Source organism: Mustelus asterias, chromosome 24, assembly GCF_964213995.1.
Source record: "Mustelus asterias chromosome 24, sMusAst1.hap1.1, whole genome shotgun sequence".
Taxonomy (NCBI): domain Eukaryota; kingdom Metazoa; phylum Chordata; class Chondrichthyes; order Carcharhiniformes; family Triakidae; genus Mustelus; species Mustelus asterias.
This window is the reverse complement of record NC_135824.1, coordinates 36750246-36776009: the sequence shown is the minus strand read 5'-3', so window position 1 is coordinate 36776009 and position 25764 is coordinate 36750246. Positions and strand designations below refer to the sequence as shown.

The window sequence follows — 25764 nt, the reverse complement described above, 5'->3', positions numbered from 1 at the left end:
CCTCATAGCCATACATGTGCATGTAGTCTGCAGATCGACAGGTGACAGCAGTTCCTTGACCCTGCCACACGGAAATATCTGGCATCGAGGCTTGCATCAGCCAGCTCAGCTGATGCCATGTGTCCTCATGTCTTAACCTTCTATCTGCAGGAGCTCATCATTCTGGAAGGTTCTGCCAAAGAACCCTAGTGGATTCATTGCATCTTTCACATGGCATACAGAAGCCAATGGGTTGCTGCTATTGACTGGCAACATGTGTGCGCCACCTGCATCCCAAATGCTATGAAATCACCTTTCTCTCCTTGTACAGGATAGTCAGTGCATAACAAGTGCAGGAGAGAGGGAGGGAGGACCGGAAGGAGCATTGCTGAGCTCAGGCAGCTCAGCCCATACAAAGATAGAACTACTGAGTTGGCAGGGGAGGCTTGGGGACTGGGCAAGTGAAGACAGTGAGGTAGGCATCCAGCCTCCATCCTGTAAGGAACAATGCTTAATATCTTTGCCTAGAAACCCAAACCTCTTGCATGTTGGAGGCAGCCCATGCGGTCACCCACTCTCCCGTCTCGCAATTACTGATGCCAGCAAGGTGGGTGAGGCCAGACCCCAAACCCAACTCCACCGCCAGCTTCAGCCCACAGGGGAACAAGGATGACAAGATTGGACCTGTAGAGCTGTCACAGTAGTCACCTGTACCCTCTACCAGCCCAGAGAAATAAACTATGGTGGGAATGAGAACTAGTTTGGATTGGGTTTCACATTCTGATGGTCACCAACACAGACATATTTGCCCAATTGGAGGAGGCAGGGGACAGCCAAGCTAACTCAAACTCAGGGGAGTCAGAGAGAAGAGACCCCGACAGAATCCAGGTCAGATGATAAGTCTCTGGGAGCGGTCTTAGACAAGATGCTTTGAAAGAGACAGAAACAAAACATCAGACAAGAGATTTTGGAGGCCCTCAACAGAGCGGAATGTGAGCTGGTTGAGTTTGTCCGTCTGCTGTCGGGTGAAATGGTACTGATGTGCGCGTTGAGCTTTCTGTGGGGAGGGTGGCAGAAGCCGTGGAGATGCTTGTTCAATAGAACACCCAGTTACTGACAGAGATGTGCGTAGTATGGGCAAGGTTTTGCCAAGTCCATATGAGAGGGGAACAAGGCCCCTCAACCTCCATCAAGGTATCCCCTCTCCTCAAGGAATAGGGGAGGTTCCCCTGTGCACCCAGAGGAAAGAAGAATGTCAGGCAGACATCCTGGGACCTTCCCCTCAGGTCTGTCAGAGAGTTTGAGACCTTTTGGCTTCTCCTTTATCTGCAACCCCATGAGCTTTGGCCTCAGTGAACACAGAGGGTGCAGCTGTACCAGAGTAGGAGGTCCAAAGTTAGTCGTCCAGGCCTTGAGGACCGCCCGAGTCATCAAGGACAACAGGGCACAGTGGGCAACAGGCTGTCACACTGTACAGATGCTCTACCTCATGTTAAAGGATCAAAACTATAAAATCTGTGTAATTGCAACTTAACTCAAAAGATCTCATTTGGTCAGTTCAGGATCAGTTTGGCTCTGTTGGTAGAACTCTTGCCGGAGAGCCAGATGTTTCTGGAATTAAGCCCCAGCATGGGCTAGAGCAGATAATCTTGCAGACCCTTCATTGCAGAACTGAGGGAGAACTGTGTTGTTACAGTAATCATCTTTCAGATGAGACATTAAGACTATTACAGGTAATCTGCTCAGGTGCATGTAAGAGATCCCATAATATTTAAAGAGGAACAAGAAGATTGCTCTCTAATTGTCTTCAGGCAGTCCAACCTAGTCCAGAAGGATGTATTGACAGTGATTTACCTAACCAGGCACTTGTTTATTTTTTTAATTCATCCCTGAGATGTGGGTGTCGCTGGCTGGGCCAGCATTTGTTACTTATCTCGGCCATTTCAGAGGGCGTCTAAGATTCAACCACATTGCTGTGGGCCTGGAGTCACATGTCGGCCAGACTGGGTAAGGACAGCAGATTTCCTTTCCTAAAGGACATTAGTGAACCAGATGGGTTTTTACGACAATCGACAATGGTTTCATGGTCATCAGTAGACTTTTAATTCCAGATTTTTAAATCTTTTGTAGGAGGTGACATTTGCTCCAGTCTGAAACAGATCCAGTTCTCTCTCTCTATCTGTGTGGGTTTTCTCCAGGTTTCTTCCCACAATCCAAAGATTAGGTTAGACGGATTGACCATGCCAAATTTCTCCATGTTGTCCAAAGATGTGTAGGGTAGATGATCTAGTCATGGGAAATGTGTGGGATAGGTCAGGGAGGAGGAGCTTTGTAAGATACGCTGAGAGCTTGATGGCTGAATGGCCTATTCTGCACCGTAGGGATTCAATGATCCTTCGTATTACAAATTCCCTCAGTTTGTCCCCTTGGGGCTCAGCAGTGGACACCATGGTCCCCCTCCCTCTGATTTCCCCCCCCCCCCCTCTCTGTTCACACCTACACACATACCCCCATTCTTCTCCCCAGCCTTTCCCACACTCCCACTCCATAAATCACCGAACCCATTCCAACCCTAACAACTTTTCATTCTCCCCCCCACTTACGATCCACAGCATTCTCCACACTCCGCATGTACCCCACCTCTTCCCTCTCCTCTCCATCTTCTTGCTCCCACAACATGAAGACCGGTCAGTCCACCTGATTGATGTAAGTGCTGCAAGAGGATCCATCCGAGCGATAGTCTATGGGGGAAGAGGGTAGAAGAAATTCCAGTTGGGGTTAATTTAAATCCAGTCATTGAGATGCAGAAGGACTTGGCCAGAGATGGCCAGTGGCAGGATTGGCGACGCTCCATGATCTCACCACAGCCGCAGGGTCCCATTGTTAGGAAACTGCTCTCTCATTCCCACGGGATTGTTCACCCCCACTTGCCACAATGCCTGCCACCAGGGGAGAAGACTGGCAGGGGAACTTGAACCCATAACCTTCTGTTAAATGCAAGAGTGCCACTGAGCTATGGCTGATGATTTGTAAACGTCTATTGCTTAATGGAATATCATTATGATTTCCTCCTTTGTCTTTCACACGTTTTCTAATTCTGTCGTTCTCTTATAGGTTACAGTAACAAATGGGAGGAAGTCATGAACAAAGATTTTTGTTTGATTTTATTTTTGCTAAGTGGAGGTCAGTGGAAAGTGATCAGAGAATCATAAAATCCCTACTGTGCAGAAAGAGGCCATTCGAGCCTGCACCAACAACAATCCCACCCAGTCCCTATCCCCGTAACCCCACGTATTTACCCTGCTAATCTCCCTGACACTACGGGACAATTTAGCATGGCCAATCCAATCTAACCCGCACATCTTTGGACTGTGGGAGGAAACCGGATCACCCAGAGGAAACCCACGCAGACACAGGGAGAATGTGCAAACTCCACACAGATAGTCACCCAAGATCAGAATTGAACCAGGGTCCCTGGCGCAGTGAGGCAGCAGTGCTAGCCACTGTATCAGATCACATTGCCAATCAAATGATCAGATAGAATTTACCAGAAAATTAGGTCAAATGTAGTTATTTTACTGGACCATGCAGCAGAACACCAAAGCCAGAAATTGTCATTGGATTGTGATGCAATTTATTAAGGGGCAACATTTAATGTAATGGCATCTCTACTGTTACACACACACACACATACTACAGAGGGCATGGCAGTACTTCTGATTACACTCTGTTGTCACAAAAATAAAGTTGATTGCCTTATTTAGTCAGTATTTTATAGCAGCCATTATCCTCAGTAAGAACATTGATACCGACTGCTGTTCAGATAAATACAATTCCCACTCATTAACAAAAAAAATAGAATTTTAGTCACTCTCTAAATAATAAGCAGGTTTTGTGTCTTCCAGAACCTTCGGCGCCTTCTCTGTTGATTCTTCTGTCTGGACTTCTTTCTTCTTTGCTATCTTTGGTGCCTTTGCTACCAAGATGGTGCTTTCTCTTAAGGCATAAATGAAGCTAAGAGCTGTTACTCTGGCTGACGGCAGTTGCTTTCTGCTTTTGTCCCACTGCCCTCTTCTTTTATACCTGTGATGACATATCAAAATCCCCCACAATAGGATTGGTCCCCGGTTGCTGAAACCATCAATTTCAAATTCAATAGGTGCTTGGTATCTAAGTGCCTGATTTTATACTGATTGGCTAAATTCAAAAGCCTGTTCTGATTGAAATTGGCTGAATTCAAAAAAATTCAAAAAGCCTGAAAGCCTGTTGCCTTGGTAACCCTGCTGATTGGCCTTCGATACAAGTGTTTTACTTTGGGAACTCTATCTGTACTTGCAATATTTTAACTTTCTAAGCACAGAAAAGGCACCATGTTTTTAAAGGGACCATACGATACTTTCACCTCTTAGCATTTTATAATTTTTTATAATTTTACAAACACCAAATTCTAACATTTTACTCAACTTTGCAACACTATGAAAGAGATATTAAACTGAGGTTTTGCCCGGCAGTTCATTCAGGTGATTGTTCAGGATGCGCCGCAGTACTTGAGACAATCCCCCCCCTTTGTCTTGGCAGCCTTTGTCAATGCCATTGAACTGGCCATTGATCTGATTGGCATTTGCAGGATGTTCTTTATTAACAATAACTGTTTTTTGCCACCACAAGTCACTGCATTTAAAATCATTAGTTGTGTGAAATGCTTTGAGATATCGCGATGTACTAAAATAGTATTTAAACACAAGGCTGACTCTGTCAGCTGTGCCCATATCCTATGAAGGAATAAAAGAAATCCACAATGTAATAAATGGATCTTTTATTGTCCTCAGGATAGTTTAATTTGTTTTAACACAAGTGAAATCTTATCCCCATGTTTCAAATATTTGCTCATTAAGAACTCGAAAGTACTGCTCCACTCTTTTTGTTACTCTGTTGTTATATGTCTGTGAAAGAAAGGAATTAAAGATCTCTTTGGGTATACAACCCTGCAGTTCGTTAGATTCCTGGATAATGTATGTTGGGCGTGGCACAAAATTTGGGATCCCAGAGGTTTGGAATATTTCTTTTCACCTGAAGCCTGGTTGAGTTCCCAAAACATTACCATAGAAATGTGTCTGCATTCCTTTAAGGCTCCTGTTAGAATGAACTTGCAGGATTTTCTGAAGCCATCTATGGCCGGGATTTTCCAGTTCACTGGTAGTCAGTGGACTTTTGGCTGGCTCTCCAAATTTTGTGTTCCCGCCCAGGTCGGGTCCCACCATGGGTGGGACTGGGAAATCTGAGCCAGTGTCTCTAGAGAGTCATAACAATGTATTGTTTTTGGTTTTTGCCTAATGCTTTTTTTCAGTGTCTTTTTTAACATTAAGACAGAATAACACTTGGCATTTTACCAGTGAGAGAATTAATGATGTTGAAGCTTTCGTAGTTCATGCAACAAGGTTTAATATTTTAATACCAGAAGTAAGCTTTTTATCCTAATCTTTTGTGACAGTTCCTGTTCAAATAATCGTGAGGCTGAGGAAACTGACTTGCTATTTATGTGCAAGTTGCATAGCAACTTCAGACAAAGCCAGGTGCATAGTTAAATGGGAAAATTCAGAAGTTACAAACATACAAAATAGGAGCAGGAGGGCCATTCGGCCCATCGAACCAACTTCACCATTCAATAGGATCATGGCTGATTTGTTTGTTTTTCAAATTTCACATTTCCAAATACCACCCCCCCCCATAACCTTTGATTCATTTTCCTAACAGATCTCTATCTATTTCCGCCTTAAAAATAACTCCTCACCTGAGGAAGGAGCAGTGCTCCGAAAGCTCGTGATTCCAAATAAATCTGTTGAATTTTAACCTGGTGGTGTGAGACTTCTTACTGTGCCCTCCCCAGTCCAACGCTGGCATCTCCACATCTTAAAAATATTCAATGACTCCACCTCCACCACCTTTTGAGGCTGAGATTTCCAAAGTTGCACAACCCTCTCAGAGAAAAAACAATCTTCTCATATCTGCCCTATAAGGGCAAACCCTCATCTTAAAACAGTGCCCCCACAAGAGGAAACATCCATTCCACATCCACCCTGTCAAGACCATTCAAGATCTTGCATACTTCGATCAAGTCACCTCTCACTCTTCTAAAGCCCAGTGGAAGCAAGTCCAGATTGTCCAACCTTTCTTCAAAAGATAACCTGCTCATTGCAGCTATCAATCTAGTAAATCTTCTGTGCACCACCTCCAACACATTTACATCCTTCCTATGTCCAATGAAACCAAAACTGCACACAGTATTCGAAATGTGGTCTCACCAACACTCTGTATAATTGAAGCATAGCATCCTTTTTTTTTAATGTTCAATTCCTCTTGTAATAAAGGATAGCTTTCCATTAGCCCTCTTGATAACGTGCTGCACCTGCAATCTAACTTCTTATGATCCATGCATGAGAACGCCTAGATCTCTCTGCACCTTGAAATTCTGCAGTCGTTCTCGGTTTTTTATTCTTCCTGCCAAAGTGAACAACTTCTCATTTTCTCACCTTGTACTCCATCTGCCAGAGTTTTGCCCACTCACTCAACCTGTCTATATCTGTCTGCAAACTCCTTATGTGGAGATGCCGGCGTTGGACTGGGGTAAGCACAGTAAGAAGTCTCACAACACCAGGTTAAAGTCCAACAGGTTTATTTGGTAGCAAATACCATTTGCTACCAAATAAACCTGTTGGACTTTAACCTGGTGTTGTGAGACTTCTTACTGTGCAAACTCCTTCGCCAGACCTTGCCCACGGCTCTCTGGCCCCCCCTGCAGCAAATGGAGTGCCAAATTCTCTATTCCCGCTGGCAGTAGGTCCGGGGAGATCAGAGAATCCAGCCCCTTGCATGTCTTCACAACATATTTTGCTTTCTACATCCATGTCGTCTGCAAATTTAGCTACCATGCCTTGCTCAATTTATATCAGTGACTCATCTAAGTCATTGATATAAATTGTAAAAGGTTGAGGCCCCAGCACAGACCCCTGTGGACTCCACTCATCACATCTGTCAATCAGACAAAGACCCATTTATGAATACCCTGTTTTCTGTCAGCCAGTCAACCTTCCAGCCAGGGTAATATGTCCCTTACACAATGAGCTCTGATTTTCCACAGCAACCTTTGCTGTGGCACCTTATCAAATGCCTTCTGGAAATCCAAGTTCACTCATACCTTTAACCACAGCACATGTTAATCCTTCAAAGAACTCTAAAACCCTGCTGATTTTTTTTCAATTACTTTGAGTTTTTCTGAGTGCTCAGCCATAACCTATTTAATTATTAATTCTAATACCTTTCACACAATAGTGATCAATTCTAACTCCTTCCACACAACAATTGTCAAACTAACTGACCTATAGTTTCCTGTTTTTTGCTTCCCTATCTTCTCACCTGGAGGGTTTATATTTGTTACTTTCCAGTCTGATGGAACCTTTCCCGAAACTAACATCAATGTACCTACTATATCATTAGCCACCTTGTTTAAGATGCTAGATGAAGTCCACCTAGACCCGGAGACTTGTCAGCCCGCTGCTCCATCAGTTTGCTCAGTGTCACTTCCCTCGAGTTTCTACTTCCAACAAGTTCCTCTCCCCTTTCCACCTCTTGATTTGCAGATATTGCTGGCATGCTTTTGTATCCTCTATCATGAAAACAGAAACAAAACATTTTAAAATTTTGTCTGTATCTACTGTTAACTCCCCATTCTCACTCTCTGGAGGACCAACGCTTAATTTACTTGATCCCTTTTAAGCCACCTGTAAAAACTCTTGCTATCTGTTTTTACATTTCTAGCCAGCTTCCTCTTACTCTAATTTCTTTCTCCTATGCTTTTTCCTGAAGTTTGATGCTTTCCCTAAAATCTTTAGTTAACCATGGATGGTGGGTCTTCCCTTTAGAATTTTTCTTTGTAGTAGGAATATGCTTATTGTGATTATTTTGAAATATCCCCTTAAATGTCTTCCACTGCTTCTCTGTTGGTCTATCCCCTAACCTAGTGTCCCAGTTCACTTCAACTAGCTCAGCTTTCTTGTCCACAAAGTTCCCCTTATTTAAGTTTAAAATACTAGTCTGAGACCCACTCTTCTCCCTTTCAAATGGATGTAAAATCCAGTCATATTGTGGTCACTGCTACTGACTTTAAAGTTATTAATTAATCCTGTCACATTACAAAACACCAAGTCTAACATAACCTGTTATCTGGCTGGTTCCAGAATGTGCTATTCCCAAGAAATTATCTCAAACATTTTATGAATTCCTTATCCCCCTGCCAATCAGATTTTTCCAGCCTATATGTAAATTAAAGTCATCCATGATTATTATTGTCTGAGATGCTGTGTGGAATTAGAATCTCACTGTCCCATTTGACAGGAAGAGTAAGAAAGTATTTCAATGGAGAGAGTCTGCAGTAGAGGGATCTGGGTGTCCTTGTGCATGTATCACAAAATGTAAAAATGTAGGTACAACAAAGTAATGAGGAAGTCTAATGGAATTTATTGGAAGGGGTTGGAGTATAACAGTAGGGAAGTGTTATAACTGTACAGAACCTTTGTGAGTGCACGCCTAGGATAGTGTGCACAGTTTTGGTCTCGTTATTTAAGGAGAGATATACTTGCGTTGGAGGCATTCAGTGAACATTCACTCGGATGATGTGTGTGATGAAGGAAAAGATTGAGCAGGTTGGGACTACACTCATTGAAGTTTAGAAGAATTAAAGGTGATCGTATTGAAACAAATAAGATTCTAACGGGGTTGTTATGGTAGACGCTGAGAGGATATCTCCCCTCATGGGGGAAGTCTAGATCCTGTGGGCACAGCTTTGTGGCCCTGCCAGCCATCCCATAATGGACACTAAATCTCACGAGAGGCCAAATATGGCATTTGTGCCAGCGAGATTTCCAAATGTGATCTTCCCACTCCAACGATGCGATCATGCCCTGGAAAGGCACGAGCCTGACCGGCATATAATATATTTAAATATCATCAGTAGGCCTAACACTGCCACTTCCACTCTCAATATATTGTCCCACACAATCAGCATGAAGTTACACCGTGCTAATACTACTGATTTTCAAACATATAGCCCACAGGTGGTGAGGGACATGCCCTGGCACTGCCCCCAGAGATGTCAAACTGGTGGGGGTGGGGTTACCACGGTTGCCAGCGTGATGGCCAGGGGTTATCCAGGTGCTTGCATACTGGCAGTGTGGGTTGCTCCAATACTTGAGGATGGGGGGTCCTTCACGGGCGGACAGGGTGGGGAGTTTACTTTCAGTGCAGATTGGGCCATTCTTTAAAGGTGGCGCGCCGATCTCTCTGTAATCAGGCCCCACCCTGCCAAAGTGACGATGCAAACCATGCCCCAGATTGTCTGTGTGCTGAATGCCAGAAAATATGGAGTGAAAACTTGGCTGTGCATCTGGGGTGATACATGCCAGTTATGGTAAAATTTTGCCCACGGTATCTCTAAAACAGAGGTGAGGAGGAATTGTCTCCTGAGAGTCATTAATCTTTCAAACTCACTACCCCCAGACAGCAATGGAGGCTGGATCATGGAATGCATTGATATTCAACAGCATTATCACTGCTAAAGCCCCCATCATCTATATCCTGCAGGTTACCATTGACCAGAAACTGAATTGGTCCAGGCATATAAATACTTGGCTAAAAGAGCAGGTCAGAGGCTGGGAATTCTGCAGTGATTAACTCACTCTTGACACCCCAAAGATTGCCCACCATCTACACAAGTCAAGAGTGTGGCGGAATACCCTCCACTTGTCTGGACGAGTGCAGTTCCAGTAACACTCAACAAGCTCCATATCAGGACAAAGCAGCCAGTTTGATTGGCATCCTATTGACCACCTTAAACATTCACTCCCTCCACTAACACACAGTGGCAGCAGTGTGTACCATCTATAAGATGCACTGCAGAAATTCACCCAGGCTTCTTTGATAGCACCTTCAATACCCACGATTTCTAGCAGGACAAAAGCAGCAGATGCACAGGAGCACTGCCGGCAAGTCCCCTCTCCAAGCCACTCTCCATCCTGACTTGGAAATATATTGATATTCCTTCAGTGTCACTGGGTCAAAATCCTGGAATTCCCTCCTGAGCAGCAGTGTGGGTGTACCTACACTACATGGACTGCGGCGTTTCAAGAAGGCTGCTCACCATCATCTTCTCAAGGGCAATTAGGGATGGGCAATAAATGTTGACTTAGCCAGCGAAGTGAATGTCCTGTGAATGAATAAATATAAAAAAACCACTAAGGCTGTGTTAAACAGTGTTTTGGGGCTGAGAGCAGCGTGGTTGGGCAGGCAGCAAGCAGGAATGTGGAGTTAAAACCACAAATCAGATCAGCCATGATCTTATTTAATGGTGGAACAGGCCAAAGGGGCCATATGGCCTCCTGTTCCTATTCCTTATGTTCACCTGTACCACGAGCAACCGTGCGTTTAATCACTTGAACTTTATTTCAGAGTTTAGTTTGTAAAAGTCTGGAATTATCTAATGGTAAGAATTTCTACTTGCAATAATAAGTATATTTTGAACGATTATAATTCTAAAATATGAAAGACTTTTCACATGTAGGAAGGAGAGGATTGGAATTGTTATTGAATTATGAGCTGCTAGTGGCACTTAATTCAATGACTAACAAAGATAAATGGCATAATTTTTGTTTCTTTGTTCTCCGAATGTAGATGAGGCTGACGAAGCCCTTTCATCCCAAGTTAGCCCACTTCAGAGGTTGAGTGTGGGACTGTGGCCATGTAGACCAGATAGATGGCAGGTCCGCTTACCCTGAAGTGCATTCGTGATTCAGTTGGATTTTTATGATGATACATTTGGCTTTCATGTATATTTTTCTGATGCTAGTCCACAAACCACCAGATTTATTCAGTTGAATTTTACATCCTGCCATGGAGGAATATCAGCCCATGACCTCAAGGTTGAGATATAAAGTAACCACTGGGCTACTCCACGCTATAATTGACAACACATCAATAGATTCGTCGTACATTATTTGCTTTATCAAAAGCTGCATAGATTTATGTGACAGAAACTGAAAAGAACGCCAAAATTATGTGAGGAAAATTGAACCATTTTGGTATTAAGGCAAAAAAAGACACAGTTAGAAATCTAAAATATAATCTGCAATTCAAAAACCGAGAGGAGGAAATTGTGTGCACGGTATGGAGCATGGACTTTGAGCAATAATCCATAAATTGTAGAAGAAATGATGCATAATATATTGAAAAAAGCAAAATTATGCAGAAACTGTGGAAAACTCATTGAAGAACTGTAGAAATTTTAAATGCAGCAAATGCGAGAGAGAGAATTGGTACCTTGCACTGATGAAGAATAAAAATCATACCAGTTAAATGGGATAGATGTGCACAAGGGAATATAATATCTGAGCAAGATTGCAAGAAATTATAGTTTAGACCTAAATTAGGAGGCAAAGAGCATAGATACAACTACCATATACAAGGACACTGCTATTTATCATTTGTGTTGGTCCCAAAAGCCAATTTTAGAATTGGGTGCTCATGAAAACCTCAATCAAATACAGAGTGTACTCCGAGTAAAAACTTAGTGTGATTTGGGCTGTGACACGTGTAGGGATACAAGTATCAACTCAAAGATTGAACTGTTGTCGGCGAATCAACATATCGGGACTGGGCTAGTAACTTAGCCCAGTAATGCACCCACACTGGGAAGTACTGTTTGTACTAGTGGAAAAATTAAAAACTGAATTTGGCACAATGGAATACATAGAAGTAATAAATAAATTAGAACCAATTTGTCAAATTCTTGTGGCATTGCACATCGGATCAAGACCAAGTGTGGTATATATGTGAAGCAGGTTAGATGGTAAAGGATCAGAAGAGCAGGATGCTTACAGGTGAGATATTTAGTAAGGTATGGATATGTGAGTGAACACAGTAAGAAGTTTAACAACACCAGGTTAAAGTCCAACAGGTTTATTTGGTAGCAAAAGCCACACAAGCTTTCGGAGCTCCAAGCCCCTCCAAGCGGCTTGGAGCTCCGAAAGCTTGTGTGGCTTTTGCTACCAAATAAACCTGTTGGACTTTAACCTGGTGTTGTTAAACTTCTTACTATGTTTACCCCAGTCCAACGCCGGTATCTCCACATTATGTGGGTGAATCCATTGGTGACAAAGCAATATATGTAAATTACAAATTTTATGAACCAAAGCTTTAAAGGAGAACAGTCCAGCCTTCCATTTCATGAGAAAGTTGCATACAAGTTCTATATTGCCAATGTAAATTATTTTAGCAAGTTAGATGCATCTTTAAGATTTCTAACACTGAAACGGGACTGGCCAATTTGTGACAAGTGCAAAAGCAAAATAAACAGGTCACAGGCCTGAAATGTTAACTCTTTTTTTTTCTCCACTGACCTGCCAAGTGTTTCCAGCATTTTCAGTTTTTATTCCGTGACCAATTTGCGAGTTGTGTATGGTCAGCTCTCTGTGGTCAGCTCTCTGTGGTCAGCTCTCTGTGGTCAGCTCTCTGTGGTCAGCTCTCTGTGGTCAGCTCTCTGTGGTCAGCTCTCTGTGGTCAGCTCTCTGTGGTCAGCTCTCTGTGGTCAGCTCTCTGTGGTCAGCTCTCTGTGGTCAGCTCTCTGTGGTCAGCTCTCTGTGGTCAGCTCTCTGTGGTCAGCTCTCTGTGGTCAGCTCTCTGTGGTCAGCTCTCTGTGGTCAGCTCTCTGTGGTCAGCTCTCTGTGGTCAGCTGTCTGTGGTCAGCTCTCTGTGGTCAGCTCTCTGTGGTCAGCTCTCTGTGGTCAGCTCTCTGTGCAGATTTGCAGTTTCTCAGCAAAAACTTAACTAATCACAAAAGGTGAAAGTATATTGTAATACCATTCAGTACACTAATGATTATGACACATTAAGGATGATGTAGTTGTGTGGGGTTTATCGATGTTAAACCAAATGAGCTTTTTTTGCTGTTAAAAGTGCTTTTCTTCTTTTAAAAGACATGTCTGTTTGCAGTTGAAGTATTCTAACAGGCGTGCTACAAGGTATCTGCACCAGGAAGACTATGGTGTCAAAGCAGTAATTGTACAAACCCAGTGAATTGCGAACATGAAGGGAGAATGGGTCTCCTGGCTGGCTCTAAAAACTTGAGCTCATTCACATCTTTGCACCTATCCTATCTCGCGCTAAGTCCCTTGCTCCGTCACCTCTCATTGACCTACATTGACTCTGCCGGGCAATGCCTTGATTTTAAAATTTTCATTTTTGTTTTCAAATTGCTCCATGAACTTGCTCCTCCTTTCTCTAATTTCCTCCAGCAGTGTGACTACTGAGATCTCTAATCTCTTGGACATCCCTGATTTTACTTCACACCATTAGTGTTGTGCTTCAGCTCTCAAATTTCCTCCTCAAACCTCTTCATCTCTCTCCTTTAAAATGCTCTTAAAAATATGCATCTTTGGGTACATTTTTGGCCAGTGATGGGCAACCGAGGCTAGTGAGTGGGCTGCATGAGTGGCCCTCCGTCTCAGTGGGCCGCAAGATTGAAATCAGGCTTGTTCACTAACCATGATCATATGGATAAGATTAAATACATTTAATGCATGTTGAATTTTTCATAAGTTATAGAAAATACTTAAATCATTTTTATATTAATAGAACTGTCATTAACTTCAAATGGTAAAACCACAATAAATATTTGTACTTTGGCTACAGAGGAAGCGCACGTCTCTCACAGTCAACATTGTGAGCAATCAGCACATACCTCACTTTACTTGTCCTTGCTTTACGTGCATATCAGTCATATCGGTAGGAATAAAAACGAGGATCAAAATCAAGTGAATGTGACAACCCTGCGCGTGGGCAACATTCAACAAAATGTCCTGTGGGCTGCACTCAGAACCCTGATGGACTGCATGTGGCCTCCAGGCTGCAGGTTGCCCATCACTGCTATCGGCCATCTGTCCTACCATCTCCTTACATAGGTCAAATTGTGTTTGCTGAATCACCAGTGAAGCGTTTTGGACTGCTTTATTGCACTGCTGTAAGTGCAAGTTGTTGTGAATCTACACTATGATTTTTAAGCCCTATCTCCAACCCACATTCCCTTTGGCTGCTGCTTTGCTGAGACTGTGGGATAAATTCACATCCCACATCAATCTCAATCTGGAGACATTGTGCACTGATCTTAATTTAACGTTTATTTTTGTTTCCCCTTAAAACATAGGCCGTATTCTGGATCTCAAGACTGGAACAGTTAAAAAGGAAGGGCAGCAGTCTTCAATGAGAATGTGCATGGGGTCCAGGCGTTCCTTTATTTGTAGAATGAGGTAAGGACATAGTTTATCCTGCTAGCAGTTTACATAATAGAATGATAAACCTTGTTGCCATAGCATCTGTTTTCAAGAATATGAAAAGCTCAGTTGCAGGTATTTATGATTTTTTGTAGCATGGATTCCAAGTGTATTGGTTCTTTCTAAGTGATGTATTAGTGTTTACTTTTGTTTATATGTGTGTATACGCCCAAACTATAAAGCGTTTTATTCATTAATGTAGATTTGGTCTTTGAAGCTTCTGTGAAAGAAGCTTATAAAAAAAATTCATACAAATAGGGATTCAAATTGCCTCAAAACATGCTCTCACTCGCACCACTCAAATTCATTCTTGAGTTTTTTTCAAGTGTTTTGAAAGGCAGTTTATTTTAACAGCAACAGCCACTAGTTGGCCAAAGAGTATTTCATCATTTTATTACACACATTGAGTTTTTAAAGCTTCTCGTTTAACTGCAGCTTTGATTGCAATAATCTATAATTTATTGATAGTTGCAAAATGTAAAAAATCTAGCTAACTGGAGCTGTGCTAACTAAATATCTAGGCTTAGTGCATAAGAAAGCTTTTTTGGGGAATATACTTCTCCCCTCTGGTGTTCACTGTACTCCTCCTGCCAGATGGCCATTGCCCACTCTGCACAGTGATTAAACACCCCCTCAGTTGATTACTATTCCAGTACTCACTAACCCCCTTGCCCCATATTATTTTTCTTTCCCTTTGTATTCTCTTGCCCTAGATTCCAATCTGAGGTCTCTGCACCACGAGAGGTACTCTCTGGTTCTCATTACCCCATTCTATTCAGTGCAGTACATTGACTGTGAGCCCACTCTTTCAGGCTATAAAGCTGTTTTCACATTGATAGCTTCAGGGTTATTGCCTGTCTCATCCTCTGTTGCAGCCTGAAGTGTTCCTTCAGGCTAGCCCTCTTTGAATGTCCTGCACTATTCCCTGACTTCCACCCAGCTGTCTAGTCACCTGAAGTGTTGCTGTCAGGTAGCAGTAATCTTCTCTTCTTAGTTGATACAGGGTCATCTTTTTATCTCCACTCACTGTCTGGCTATGGGTCTCTCCAGGTACAATTAACCAAAGGCTACAGGGGTCTTTGCTCCCTCAGACCTATCCTTCATGACTGCCTTTTTGAAATAAATCAGACCTAAGAGTTGTCACAACATACATTAATTGTCACAAAGGGACATGAAGTTGTTATAGTCCCGGGCACATGACCACTGACAACCTAGAGTGAAAGCCTTAGTGATGCCTGGGACTTTGGGGAACACTGCAATGTGGAAGAATTGCTCTGATTTGTTCTGCCATGTTCCCTTCGAGTAATAAGATTTGTCCTGGTGAGCAAACTCCAGTGACCCACTTGAAACATTTGCATTGTTTGGCTGATGTTGCAGATGTTCCATATGACTGGATATAAGATAGAGCAGACCTAGGACAGAGCCAGGGGAAACTGTTTTACACAAGAGTTGTGAGGCTATGGAATGCACTGATTGAAGCACGTCAGCATGTGTGTGAATAGAGTACCTTATGTTTAGGCTAATCCTTCCAACAGGCTTCTATTAAACCTAAAGTGGATTGGAATGAGGGATGTAAAATAGGGAGGACACATTTGTAAGGTCTGTGCAAAGAACAGGGAAAACCTTTGCAGGGGGTTGAGAGACTGTGTAATACACTACCAAAGTTGATGATTGAATCAAAGACCATGTGAATGGTTAAGAATGGGCTGGATAGATTGTTCTTCACACATTCTGTCCTGAGACATTTTTAAATGATGCAAGGCATTTCAATGCACTGCACAACAAATGAAGTACTTCTCTGACGTCTAATCTCTGTTATTCCTCAGCAGTCAAGTTCCCACAAACATTAATGAGTACCGCTGGTTGAAAGATAAATGTTGGACCGGACACGGGAAAGAACTCTCTTAGATTAATGTTTTTCTTCTGTCCTACCTAAACAGCCTAATGTCTCATGTGAAAAATGGCACACCCATCAGTGGAACACTCCCTCAGTACTGCATGGGAGTGGCAGCCTAGATTGTATTCTCAAATCACGTAGTGGGACATGAACCAAGACCTTCTGACAGAGAATGTTAACAATAGCACTGTCACTGAGCCTTACTGCGCAATAAAGCTGCAAATATAATGCTAAATATTAAACAAAATGCATCATTTTTGTTACACTCAAGTGTTTTTAAATCTCTATAGCTGAGAAATGTGGAAACCAAAACAAGTTAACCACATGCCAGACTTCCCTTAGCCAGTTCATCCTTCTAACTTGTGCATTTTGCTCACCAAGTGCGAGTTAAAAGAGGTCTGCTATTTATCCTAATAAAACTGCATGGCTCATCCCTAATTTTGGTTTGTGACTTAATCTGTCAGTTCACAAGCTGTTCCATTCTCTCTGCGAAGCCCATATTTCCTTTAACCATGAAGCTACAAACATTAGGATTGATTAAAAACCCCATTCTATTATAGCCTACAAAATGCACAAAGAAACTCCTAACAAAATTCCATCTCAAAAAATGATTCACTTGTTTTTAAACTAAAAATAAAGTGAACTGAGACTTGTGTGGTTTCGTCGCTGATCTCTGTTCTGGTCTTCCTTTAAATGGTCTTAAAGAATGATAGGTCGACAGCCTCTTAACACGCACTAATGAAAGGTTGTTTGGAGCTGCCATATGTCTCTTAAAGTGATTAGTATACTCCAATAATTTTTTCAAACAGCATTATTGATAAAATGAAGTACTGAAGTTGTATATTTTCATGAGAGCTGTAACATAGCTGTGGAAAAGACTGGATTAATTATAACTTCCTTGGACATGTCATTGCAATGGAATGTTATGTATCTGATATTTACCAAGCCGTAACTCCATTGCAGTGAGTGATTTTTAAAAATTAGATATTTTACAACATACATTTTGTTAACAAGCTAAAGACACTGCTTCACCACTGGAATGTGCAACGCATGGAAATATGGCAAAACATCGCACAGCATACTCTGGCTGTTTTACGTGCAAAGAAAATTTAATTTTTTAAGCAGCGAATCATCAAAAGATATGCTGATGAAAGCGGACATTCAACTCTAATGCCTATGCTGGCAGGAGCTATCTAATTAGTTCTACTTTCCTGCTCTTTCCTTATAGTTTAGTATTTTTTTGTTCCCCTTCAAGTATTTATCCAGCTTCCTTTTAAAGATGTTTTTCTTCTTTCCTGGGAGATGAGTGTCACTGCCTAAGCCAGCATTTGCTGCCCGTCTCCAATCGTCTTGCAACGGTGCTGATGCCCCTTGTTGTACTACCGAAGTCCAAATGGTGTAGGTACAATGCACTGTGTTGTTAGGAAGGTAGCTTCAGGTTTTTGACCCATGAGAGTGAAGGGACGGTGATATAGTTCCAAGCCAGGATGGTGTACGAGTTGGAGGGGAACTTGCAGGTGATGGTGTTCCTGTGCATCTGCTGCCCGAGTGTTTCTAGGTGGTGAAGTTTGCGGGTTTGGAAGGTACAATTGAAGAAGGGTTGGTGAGTTGCTGCAATGCTGCACTATGAATGTCCTAACACCATTCTCTCTCAAAAATTGATTCACTTGTTTCAAACTATAAATAAAATGCACTGAGACTTGAGTCATCACTGATCTCTGTCCTGGACTTTTCTTCCAATGGTTTAAAAAGGATAAGCCCACAGTCTTATAATGGCGCACTTATGAAAAGTTATTTGGAGCTGGCCGTAATGTGCAAAGTTTAAATGCTCCACACTACTGCCACTGTGCAGGGAGACAGTGAATGTTTAAGTGGATGGTATATTGATCAAGTGGGCTGCTTTGTCCTGGATGATGTTGAGTTGAACTGTTGTTGGAGCTGCACTCATTCAGACAAGTGGTGAGTATTTTCATCCCACTCCTGCCTTGTTGATGGTGACGATGCTTTGGGGAGACGGGGGAATGAGCTACTCACTCTGACCTGTTCTTATAGCCAGGTATAGGGACAGCACAGTGGTTAGCTCTGCTGCCTCACAGCACCAGGGACCCAGGTTTGATTCCTGGCTTGGTTTACTGTCTGTGCGGAGTCTGTACACTCTCCCTGTGTCTGCGTGGGTTTCCTCCGGGTGCTCTGGTTTCTTCCACAGTCCGAAAGACGTGCTGGTTAGGTACATTGGCCTTGCTAAATTCTCCCTCTGTGTACCCGAACAGGCACCGGAGCATGGTGACAAGGGGATTTTTCACAGTAACTTCATTGCAGTGTTAATGTAAGCCTACTTGTGACTAATAAATAAACTTTATTTAAAAAATTTATATGACTGGCCAGTTAAGTTTCTGGTCAGTGGTAATCCCCAGGATGTTGATGGTAGGGATTCACTGATTGTTAACCCAAACTGAGCAGATTATTACTGAGTAACTGCTGCTTTGCGGGTATATCAGGTAGGGTGCCAATCATATTGCTGTATTGGAACAGCTTAGCTACGGGCTTGGCGAGAATTTGCTTCCAACACACTTTCAGCCATTGCATTCCCAATCATCATAGCTTGTTGCATGAAATTTGTTTTTCCTCATGACATCTGTGTCTTTTTCGCCAATTACCTTGAATCTATCTGTCTGGTTACTGACCCTTTTGTCACTGGAAGCCCTTCATAATTTTGAACAACTATCAACTGTCAGCACCTTCTCGAGGGCAACTAAGGATGAGCAGTGAATAAAAGCAAATTACTGCGGGTGCTGGAATCTGAAAACAAAGGAGAAAATGCTGGAAAATCTCAGCAGGTCTGGCAGCATCTGTAAGGAGAGAAAAGCTTTGACAAAGGGTTATCTGGACTTAACGTCAGCTCTTTTTTCTCCTTACAGATGCTGCCAGACCTGCTGAGATTTTCCAGTGTTTTCTCTTTGGGTTAAGGATGAGCAGTAAGTGTTAGCCAACCAGCAATGCCCACACCCCACAACAGTATTAAAAAACTCCTCAAAAGTGGACTGAAGCAAGCAGTCCTCCTTCTCGGCTTACCCACATAACTGAAGCCACGAGTCCCTGTTCGCATTGTAGTAAATCCCCTGGGCACAATCTCTAAGGCCTTGACATCTTTCCTAAAGTCTGGTGTCCAGAATTGAAGACAGTACTCCAGCTGGGGTCCAACCTGGGATTTATAAAAGTTTGCAATAATTTCTTTGCTTCTGTATTCTATGCTCCTGTTTATAATGCCAGGAATCCTATACAATTCTAAGTCTTCATAGATTTCTTTATTCCTGCCTTTAAAATTGAACCATTTTAGTTTATAATGTCTCTCTAGTCACAGGCTTGGAGGGCCAAAAGGCCTCTTCCTTTGCTGTACTTTTCTTTGTTCTTCAATTTTCTTGCCAAAGTGCATTGCCTCACACTACTCTATATTACGTTTTCTCTGTCATGTGTCTTCCCTTTCACCAGTCCATCTACGCCTTCATGAGGTTTGCTACTATTGCTTACAACCTTTCCAAATGTCATGACATTGGCAGACTTTGAAATTTTACCCTGTATACCCAAATCCAGGTCATTAACATACATCTAAAGGAGCAGTGATCCTAAAACTGATCCTTGGTATATACCAATGTGTACTTCCAACTATTCTGAAAAACAGCCATTCACCACTGTTTTGCTTTCTGTGTCTTAGCCAAGTTTTTATCTCTGCTGCCATGACTGCCTCTTTAATCCCGTCATTTTATTAAAGGGACCATTGGGCCTTCATGGCTGTGCTAGCAATGCTGAAACAGCCTAAGACAAATCCCACTGTCCTATTGACCTATCTTCAAAAGCACAAATTTTTTCCCCTCAAAGTTTCCATTCCAGCAATGAAGATTGTGGTTGTGAATCCCAGGCTCCGGTTCATATGAATTGCTAGTTTTGCTTGGAGAATGGAATGTTTGAAATTAAAGTTAGACCACCAGCTGAGAGTATAGCTAGATTGTGCGAAATCACGCTCTCTTGTTTCATGTAGTCATTTATCAGCTCAGCATATTGTGTTTGTATGATAAAATTCCATTGCCATTTAGCAAGGCGTATATCGTTTCTGTTCTTGAATTGTTTCAGCAATTCTATGGCCAAAAACTGATTAAATCTGAGACTCTGTGTGTCAAGATTTTGTCCTGTAGCCCAGTCTGTGTAGTTCACTCCCTTGTGTTACACACCCAAGTCACTAGGATATGGCTCCATGGACTCGATCACCACAATTATAGATTTCTAAAATCAGAAGAGTTTTGGAAAACATTCAAGCTACAGCATGGGCAGTGAAGGCTGTGTGTCTGAGCTGGCTCTTTACTCAATCAAAAATGAATTCCATTGCCTCGCTCTTTCCTTTTTAATCTGTATCTTCCGCTTTTTCAGTATTTTACCCTTAAAAGATGCAGCCAGAGCCTTTGGCAGAGAACTCCATTGCAATGGTTTGAATCCACAGCCAAACAGTGATCTTCATTGTTTTCCTCCAATTTGTCTCTGTGACAAGCCATTCCATGCATCATTTTTTTTCTTATCTCTCCGAACCCTTTTTCCCAGTCACTTTGTAACTATTTTAACTTAACCCATTCTGTATAATGTCTACCAATTAAGGTATTGATGAAAGTTGTGTATTGTGTTGGTAACTAGGTTAACATATTTTTGCTTATGTATGATTTAACTAATTGCAGTAAACTTGATTAGTAAAGTAAAAAAGTTTATTTGTTAGTATCACAAGTAGGCTTACATTAACACTGCAATGAAGTTACTGTGAAAATCTCCTGGTCGCCACACTCTGGCGCCTGTTCGGGTACATTTATGTTTTGGAAGAATTTTAGCATGACTAATGTACCTAACTAGCACGTCTTTTGGATTGTGGGAGGAAACCGGAGCACCCGGAGGAAACCCACGCAGACACAGGGAGAACTCACGGTGGCACAATGGTTAGCACTGCTGCCTCACAGCGCCAGGGACTCGGGTTTGATTCCCGGCTTGGGTCACTGCCTGTGCGGAGATTATTGTGGTCTTATTGTCAGTTTTTTTTAACATTGATTCATCCTGTTGTTAAGTCAGTTGCTTACACCTCATTACATGACTCTTCTCCCATGTTCCCAAGCTCCTCCCACAACATTGCCACCCAGCACAGAAACTCTTACGTTTGCCTTTACCCACCTTTGGTTATTCAAACTTTCTTCTTGCCAGCTTTCCATCTGCCACCCTCAGTACTCTCCAATTTCAGCTGCCTGTATTTTGTCTGAAGCTGTGTCTTGCTCATCCATCAGCATGTTCTGATTGATTTACATTTATTCTGAATCCCCCTCACCACCAGTCACTGTGCAATCGATGTGAAACATTTGGTTTTGTAAATCCACCTCTATGACATTGCCCTGCTTTCTTGTCAGCATTCTCACCCAGCCTTTCTGGTCTCTTGTATGTTTGTTTTCTCCTCTCCTAGCCTTTTGCACACTCCCTTTGGATGTACAGCCTTTACCCCCATCTGGTTACATAGATACAAAGAAGATAGGAGCAGGAGGAGGCCTTTTGGCCTACGAGCCTGCTCCGCCATTCATTACGATCATGGCTGATCATCCAACTCAATAGCCTAATCCTGCTTTTTCCCCATAACCTTCGATCCCATTTGTCCCAAGTGCTAGATCCAGCCGCCTCTTGAATGCATTCAATGTTCTGGCATCAACTACTTCCTGTAGTAATGAATTCCACAGGCTCACCACTCTTTGGGTGAAGAAATGTCTCCTCACCTCCGTCCTAAATGGTCTACCCTGAATTCTCAGACTGTGACCCCTGGTTCTGGACTCCCCCACCATCGGGAACATCCTCCCTGCATCTACCCTGTCTAGACCTGTTAGAATTTTATAAGTCTCTATGAGATCCGCCCACATTCATCTTAACTCCAGCGAAAACAATCCTAACCTAGTCAATCGCTCCTCATACATCCCGTCATCCCCTGAATCAGCCTGGTAGACCTTTGCTGCATTCCCTCGAGAACAAGAACATCCTTCCTCAGCAAAAGGAGACCAAAACTGCACACAATACTCTAGGTGTGGCCTCACCAAGGCCCTGTATAATTGCAACAACAACATCCCTGCTCCTGTACTTGAAACCTCTCGCAATGAAGGCCAACATGCCATTTGCCTTCTTTACCGCCTGCTGCACCTGCATGCTTACCTTCAGTGACTGGTGCACAAGGACACCCAGGTCCCGCTGCACACTCCCCTCTCCCAATTTACAGCCATTCAGGTAGTAATCTGCCTCCTTTTTGCTTCCAAAGTGAATAACCTCACACTTTTCCAAATTGTACTGCATCTGCCATTGATTAGTCAACTCACCCAACCTGTCCAGATCATTCTGAAGGATCTCTGCATCCTCGTCACAGTTCACCCTCCCACCCAACTTGATATCATCTGCAAACTTTGAGATGTTACATTTTGTTCCCTCATCCAAATCATTAATATATATTGTGAATAGCTGGGGTCCCAGCACCGATCCCCGTGACACCCCACTAGTTATTGCCTGCCAATTTGAAAAGCACCCATTAATTCCTACTCTCTGTTTCCTCTCTGCCAACCAGTTTTCTATCTATCTCAATACATTTCCTCCAATCCCATGCGCTTTAATCTTGCACGATAATCTCTTGTGCGGGACTTCGGTTATTCCCTGCTTCTCCACTTCTCAGTCCATCTTTTAAAAATCTTCATTTATCTTTGACAGAAGAGTGAGTCATTCCTAATCTATTTTCCTGACTTGACATTTGTATTCCACATGTTTATTTATGAAACTCTGTAAAAGGCTCTATATAAATGCTAGTTTTAGTTGACTGCGAGTGTGTTGGGGAACATGGTGACTGCCTGGACTATTTTTGATGTATACTGTGTGGCACATAATCCCACATATTTGGTCACGTTTTATCAAAAGCACCGGCTCGCTGATGCAAGTTGATCTTTTCTGTTGGGTATAAGTAAAAAGTACTTGAAAGAAATCTGACCTCGTGGTTAAATCAGCAACGATTATACAGTTGGTCAGCCTAAAGTGCAGTAGGTTGACCAACATTGCCAATATTTAACATGTCTTAACTAATGGGCTTTTAATGCAGGTATGGAACAGCTCCCTTGGAACACCTTTCTTTGAGTAGACTGACTGTTCTTCGGAAGAGATACAGGTGATAACCTCATTCATTTTATATATATATATATATTAAATATTAACTATCCTTTTGCTGTCTGTGATTATTATTTGATTATATGTTTGTTATAACCCTTTCTATGCTTCTTTGTGCTTACTGATGTCAAATTAACCATTATTATGGCATTGATGTTTTCTTAGGAATGGTTTGGGACCAGTCAAGGAAGGGGAATCCCAGTATTCAGTAGTGCACTGCACTGGATACATCAAAGCTTGGCCACCAGCAGGTAAATTAATACAGTGGAGCCCCGTTGTAACGCAATGGTTGGGGTCCATAAAATGTTATCGGCATCGCGCTAAATCACTAAACCGGAAAGAGCAAAAAAAAGGGTCCAATGATTCATCGCGTCATATCCGATTTTGCGCTAAATCAGGGCGCGTTACAACGGGGCTCCACTGTACTACTACAGGGGTAATTTAATTTTCCGCCCTGACCACTGCAACAGCTGATCTTTCTGCAGATAGCATCACTAAAATGTTCTTATATCTTCAGGTGTTCAACTGCCCGTGGACATTGGTTCTGTAAAATTTGCAGAAAAGGAAGTCTGCTATTATGCTCACCCTTTGCTTCTCTCTCTCTCTTTAAAAGTGAGCAGAGGACAACTGAAAAAGCATTAAGGGGGAGAAGATGAAATATGAGTGTAAGCTAGCTAGTAATATAAAAGAAGATAGGAAGAGTTTTTTTCAATATGTAAAAGGTAAAAGAGAGGCAAAAATAGCCATTGGACCACTGGAGAATGAGGCTGGAGAAGTAATAATAGGAAACAAAGCAATGGCAGAGGAACTGAATAGTTACTTTGCATCAGTCTTCATGGTGGAAGACACCAGTGGGATGCCAAAGCTCCAGGACAGTCAGGGGGCACAGGTGAGTGTAGTTGCCATGGGCCCCGTATCTAAAGAAGGATGTGCTGGCCTTGGAAAGGGTCCAGAGAAAGTTCACAAGAATGATCCCTGGAATGAAGAGCTTGTTGTATGAGGAACGGCTGAGGACTCTGGGTCTGGACTCGTTGGAGTTTAAAAGGATGAGGGGGGGGATCTTATTGAAACTTACAGGATACTGCGAGGCCTGGATAGAATGGACGTGGAAAGGATGTTTCCACTTGTGGGAAAAACTAGAACCAGAGGGCACAACCTCAGGCTAAAGGGTGAATCCTTTAAAACAGAGATGAGGAAGAATTTCTTCAGCCAGAGAGTGGTGAATCTGTGGAACTCTTTGCCACAGAAGGCTGTGGAGGCCAGGTCATTGTGTCGGGAAAAGGCAGGAGAATGGGGATGAGAAAAATATCAGCCATGATTGAATGGCGGAGCAGACTCGATGGGCCTAATTCTGCTCTTATGTCTTATTATGGTTTCTCTATATCTCTCTCTCTCTCTCTCTCTCTCTCTTCCCCCTCCCCCCCCCCCCCCCCCCCCACCCGCATTTGTCATCCTTCACTTCAGTTTTTCCGTGATTTAATAGAGGTATTCAAAATCATGAAGGGGCTGGTCAAACCGGATAGGGAGAAACTGTTCCCGCTCGTAAAAGCATTGAGAATGGGAGGGCACAGATTTAAGGTGATTTGCAAAAGAAGTAAATGTGATGTGAGAAAAAACTTTTGCACACACACAGCAAGTATTGGGGTCTGGGACGCACTGCCTGGAAGTGTGTTGGAGGCAGGGTCATTCAAGGAATTCCAGAAGGAATTAGATAATTATTTGAATAGGAACAATGTGCAGGGGTACAGGGAAAAGGCAGGGGAATGGCACTAAGTCATGATGCTCATTTGGAGAGCCAGTGCAGTCACGATGGGCTGAATGGCCTCTTGCTGCGCCGCAACAATTCTGTGATTTTTACCCTTCAACGTTGCTTGATTTCTTGGCAACTCTTTCTCTCCTCCTCCTGGCAACTTTTCTCAGTCTTGTGGGAAGAGCGTAGTTGAATGAGGGGGTTGGATGGGAAGTGGCAGTAGATCAGTAGTTATGCCCATCCCAATTTTCTATCTGGGCAGACCCTGTATCCTGCAAGTTAATATTCATTCCTGTGTTACGTTATTGAAAGATGATCTGTTCATCTTTCATTATTAGATTTGTGTATATTTACATATATAAAAACACATCAAAATGAAGTAACTTTGCCACTTTGTATCTAGCAACACCTTTTGGAATTTCCAGGTAATCTGACATTTCCTGTGATTGACCTGTTAATGCAACTTAACCTGCTGTTCCAGAGTGTGCAACATACCTCTCTTGCAAATATATATTTTTTCATATCTGAATTCTGGAGTAACATGATTCCATCTTCTG

The 25764-nt window shown here is 42.6% G+C and overlaps 1 protein-coding gene across 3 annotated transcripts in view; it reads left to right on the top strand.

Moving 5' to 3' along the window:
- arnt2 (aryl-hydrocarbon receptor nuclear translocator 2) overlaps positions 1-25764 on the top strand; it is a 391537-nt gene that overhangs the window by 150280 nt on the left and 215493 nt on the right. For all 3 annotated transcript variants that reach the window (XM_078241563.1, XM_078241562.1, XM_078241561.1), the window contains exons 5-7: positions 14228-14330; positions 23393-23458; positions 23623-23708. In XM_078241563.1, the coding sequence (XP_078097689.1) occupies positions 14228-14330; positions 23393-23458; positions 23623-23708 (255 nt within the window). The remainder of the gene's footprint in view (positions 1-14227; positions 14331-23392; positions 23459-23622; positions 23709-25764) is intronic.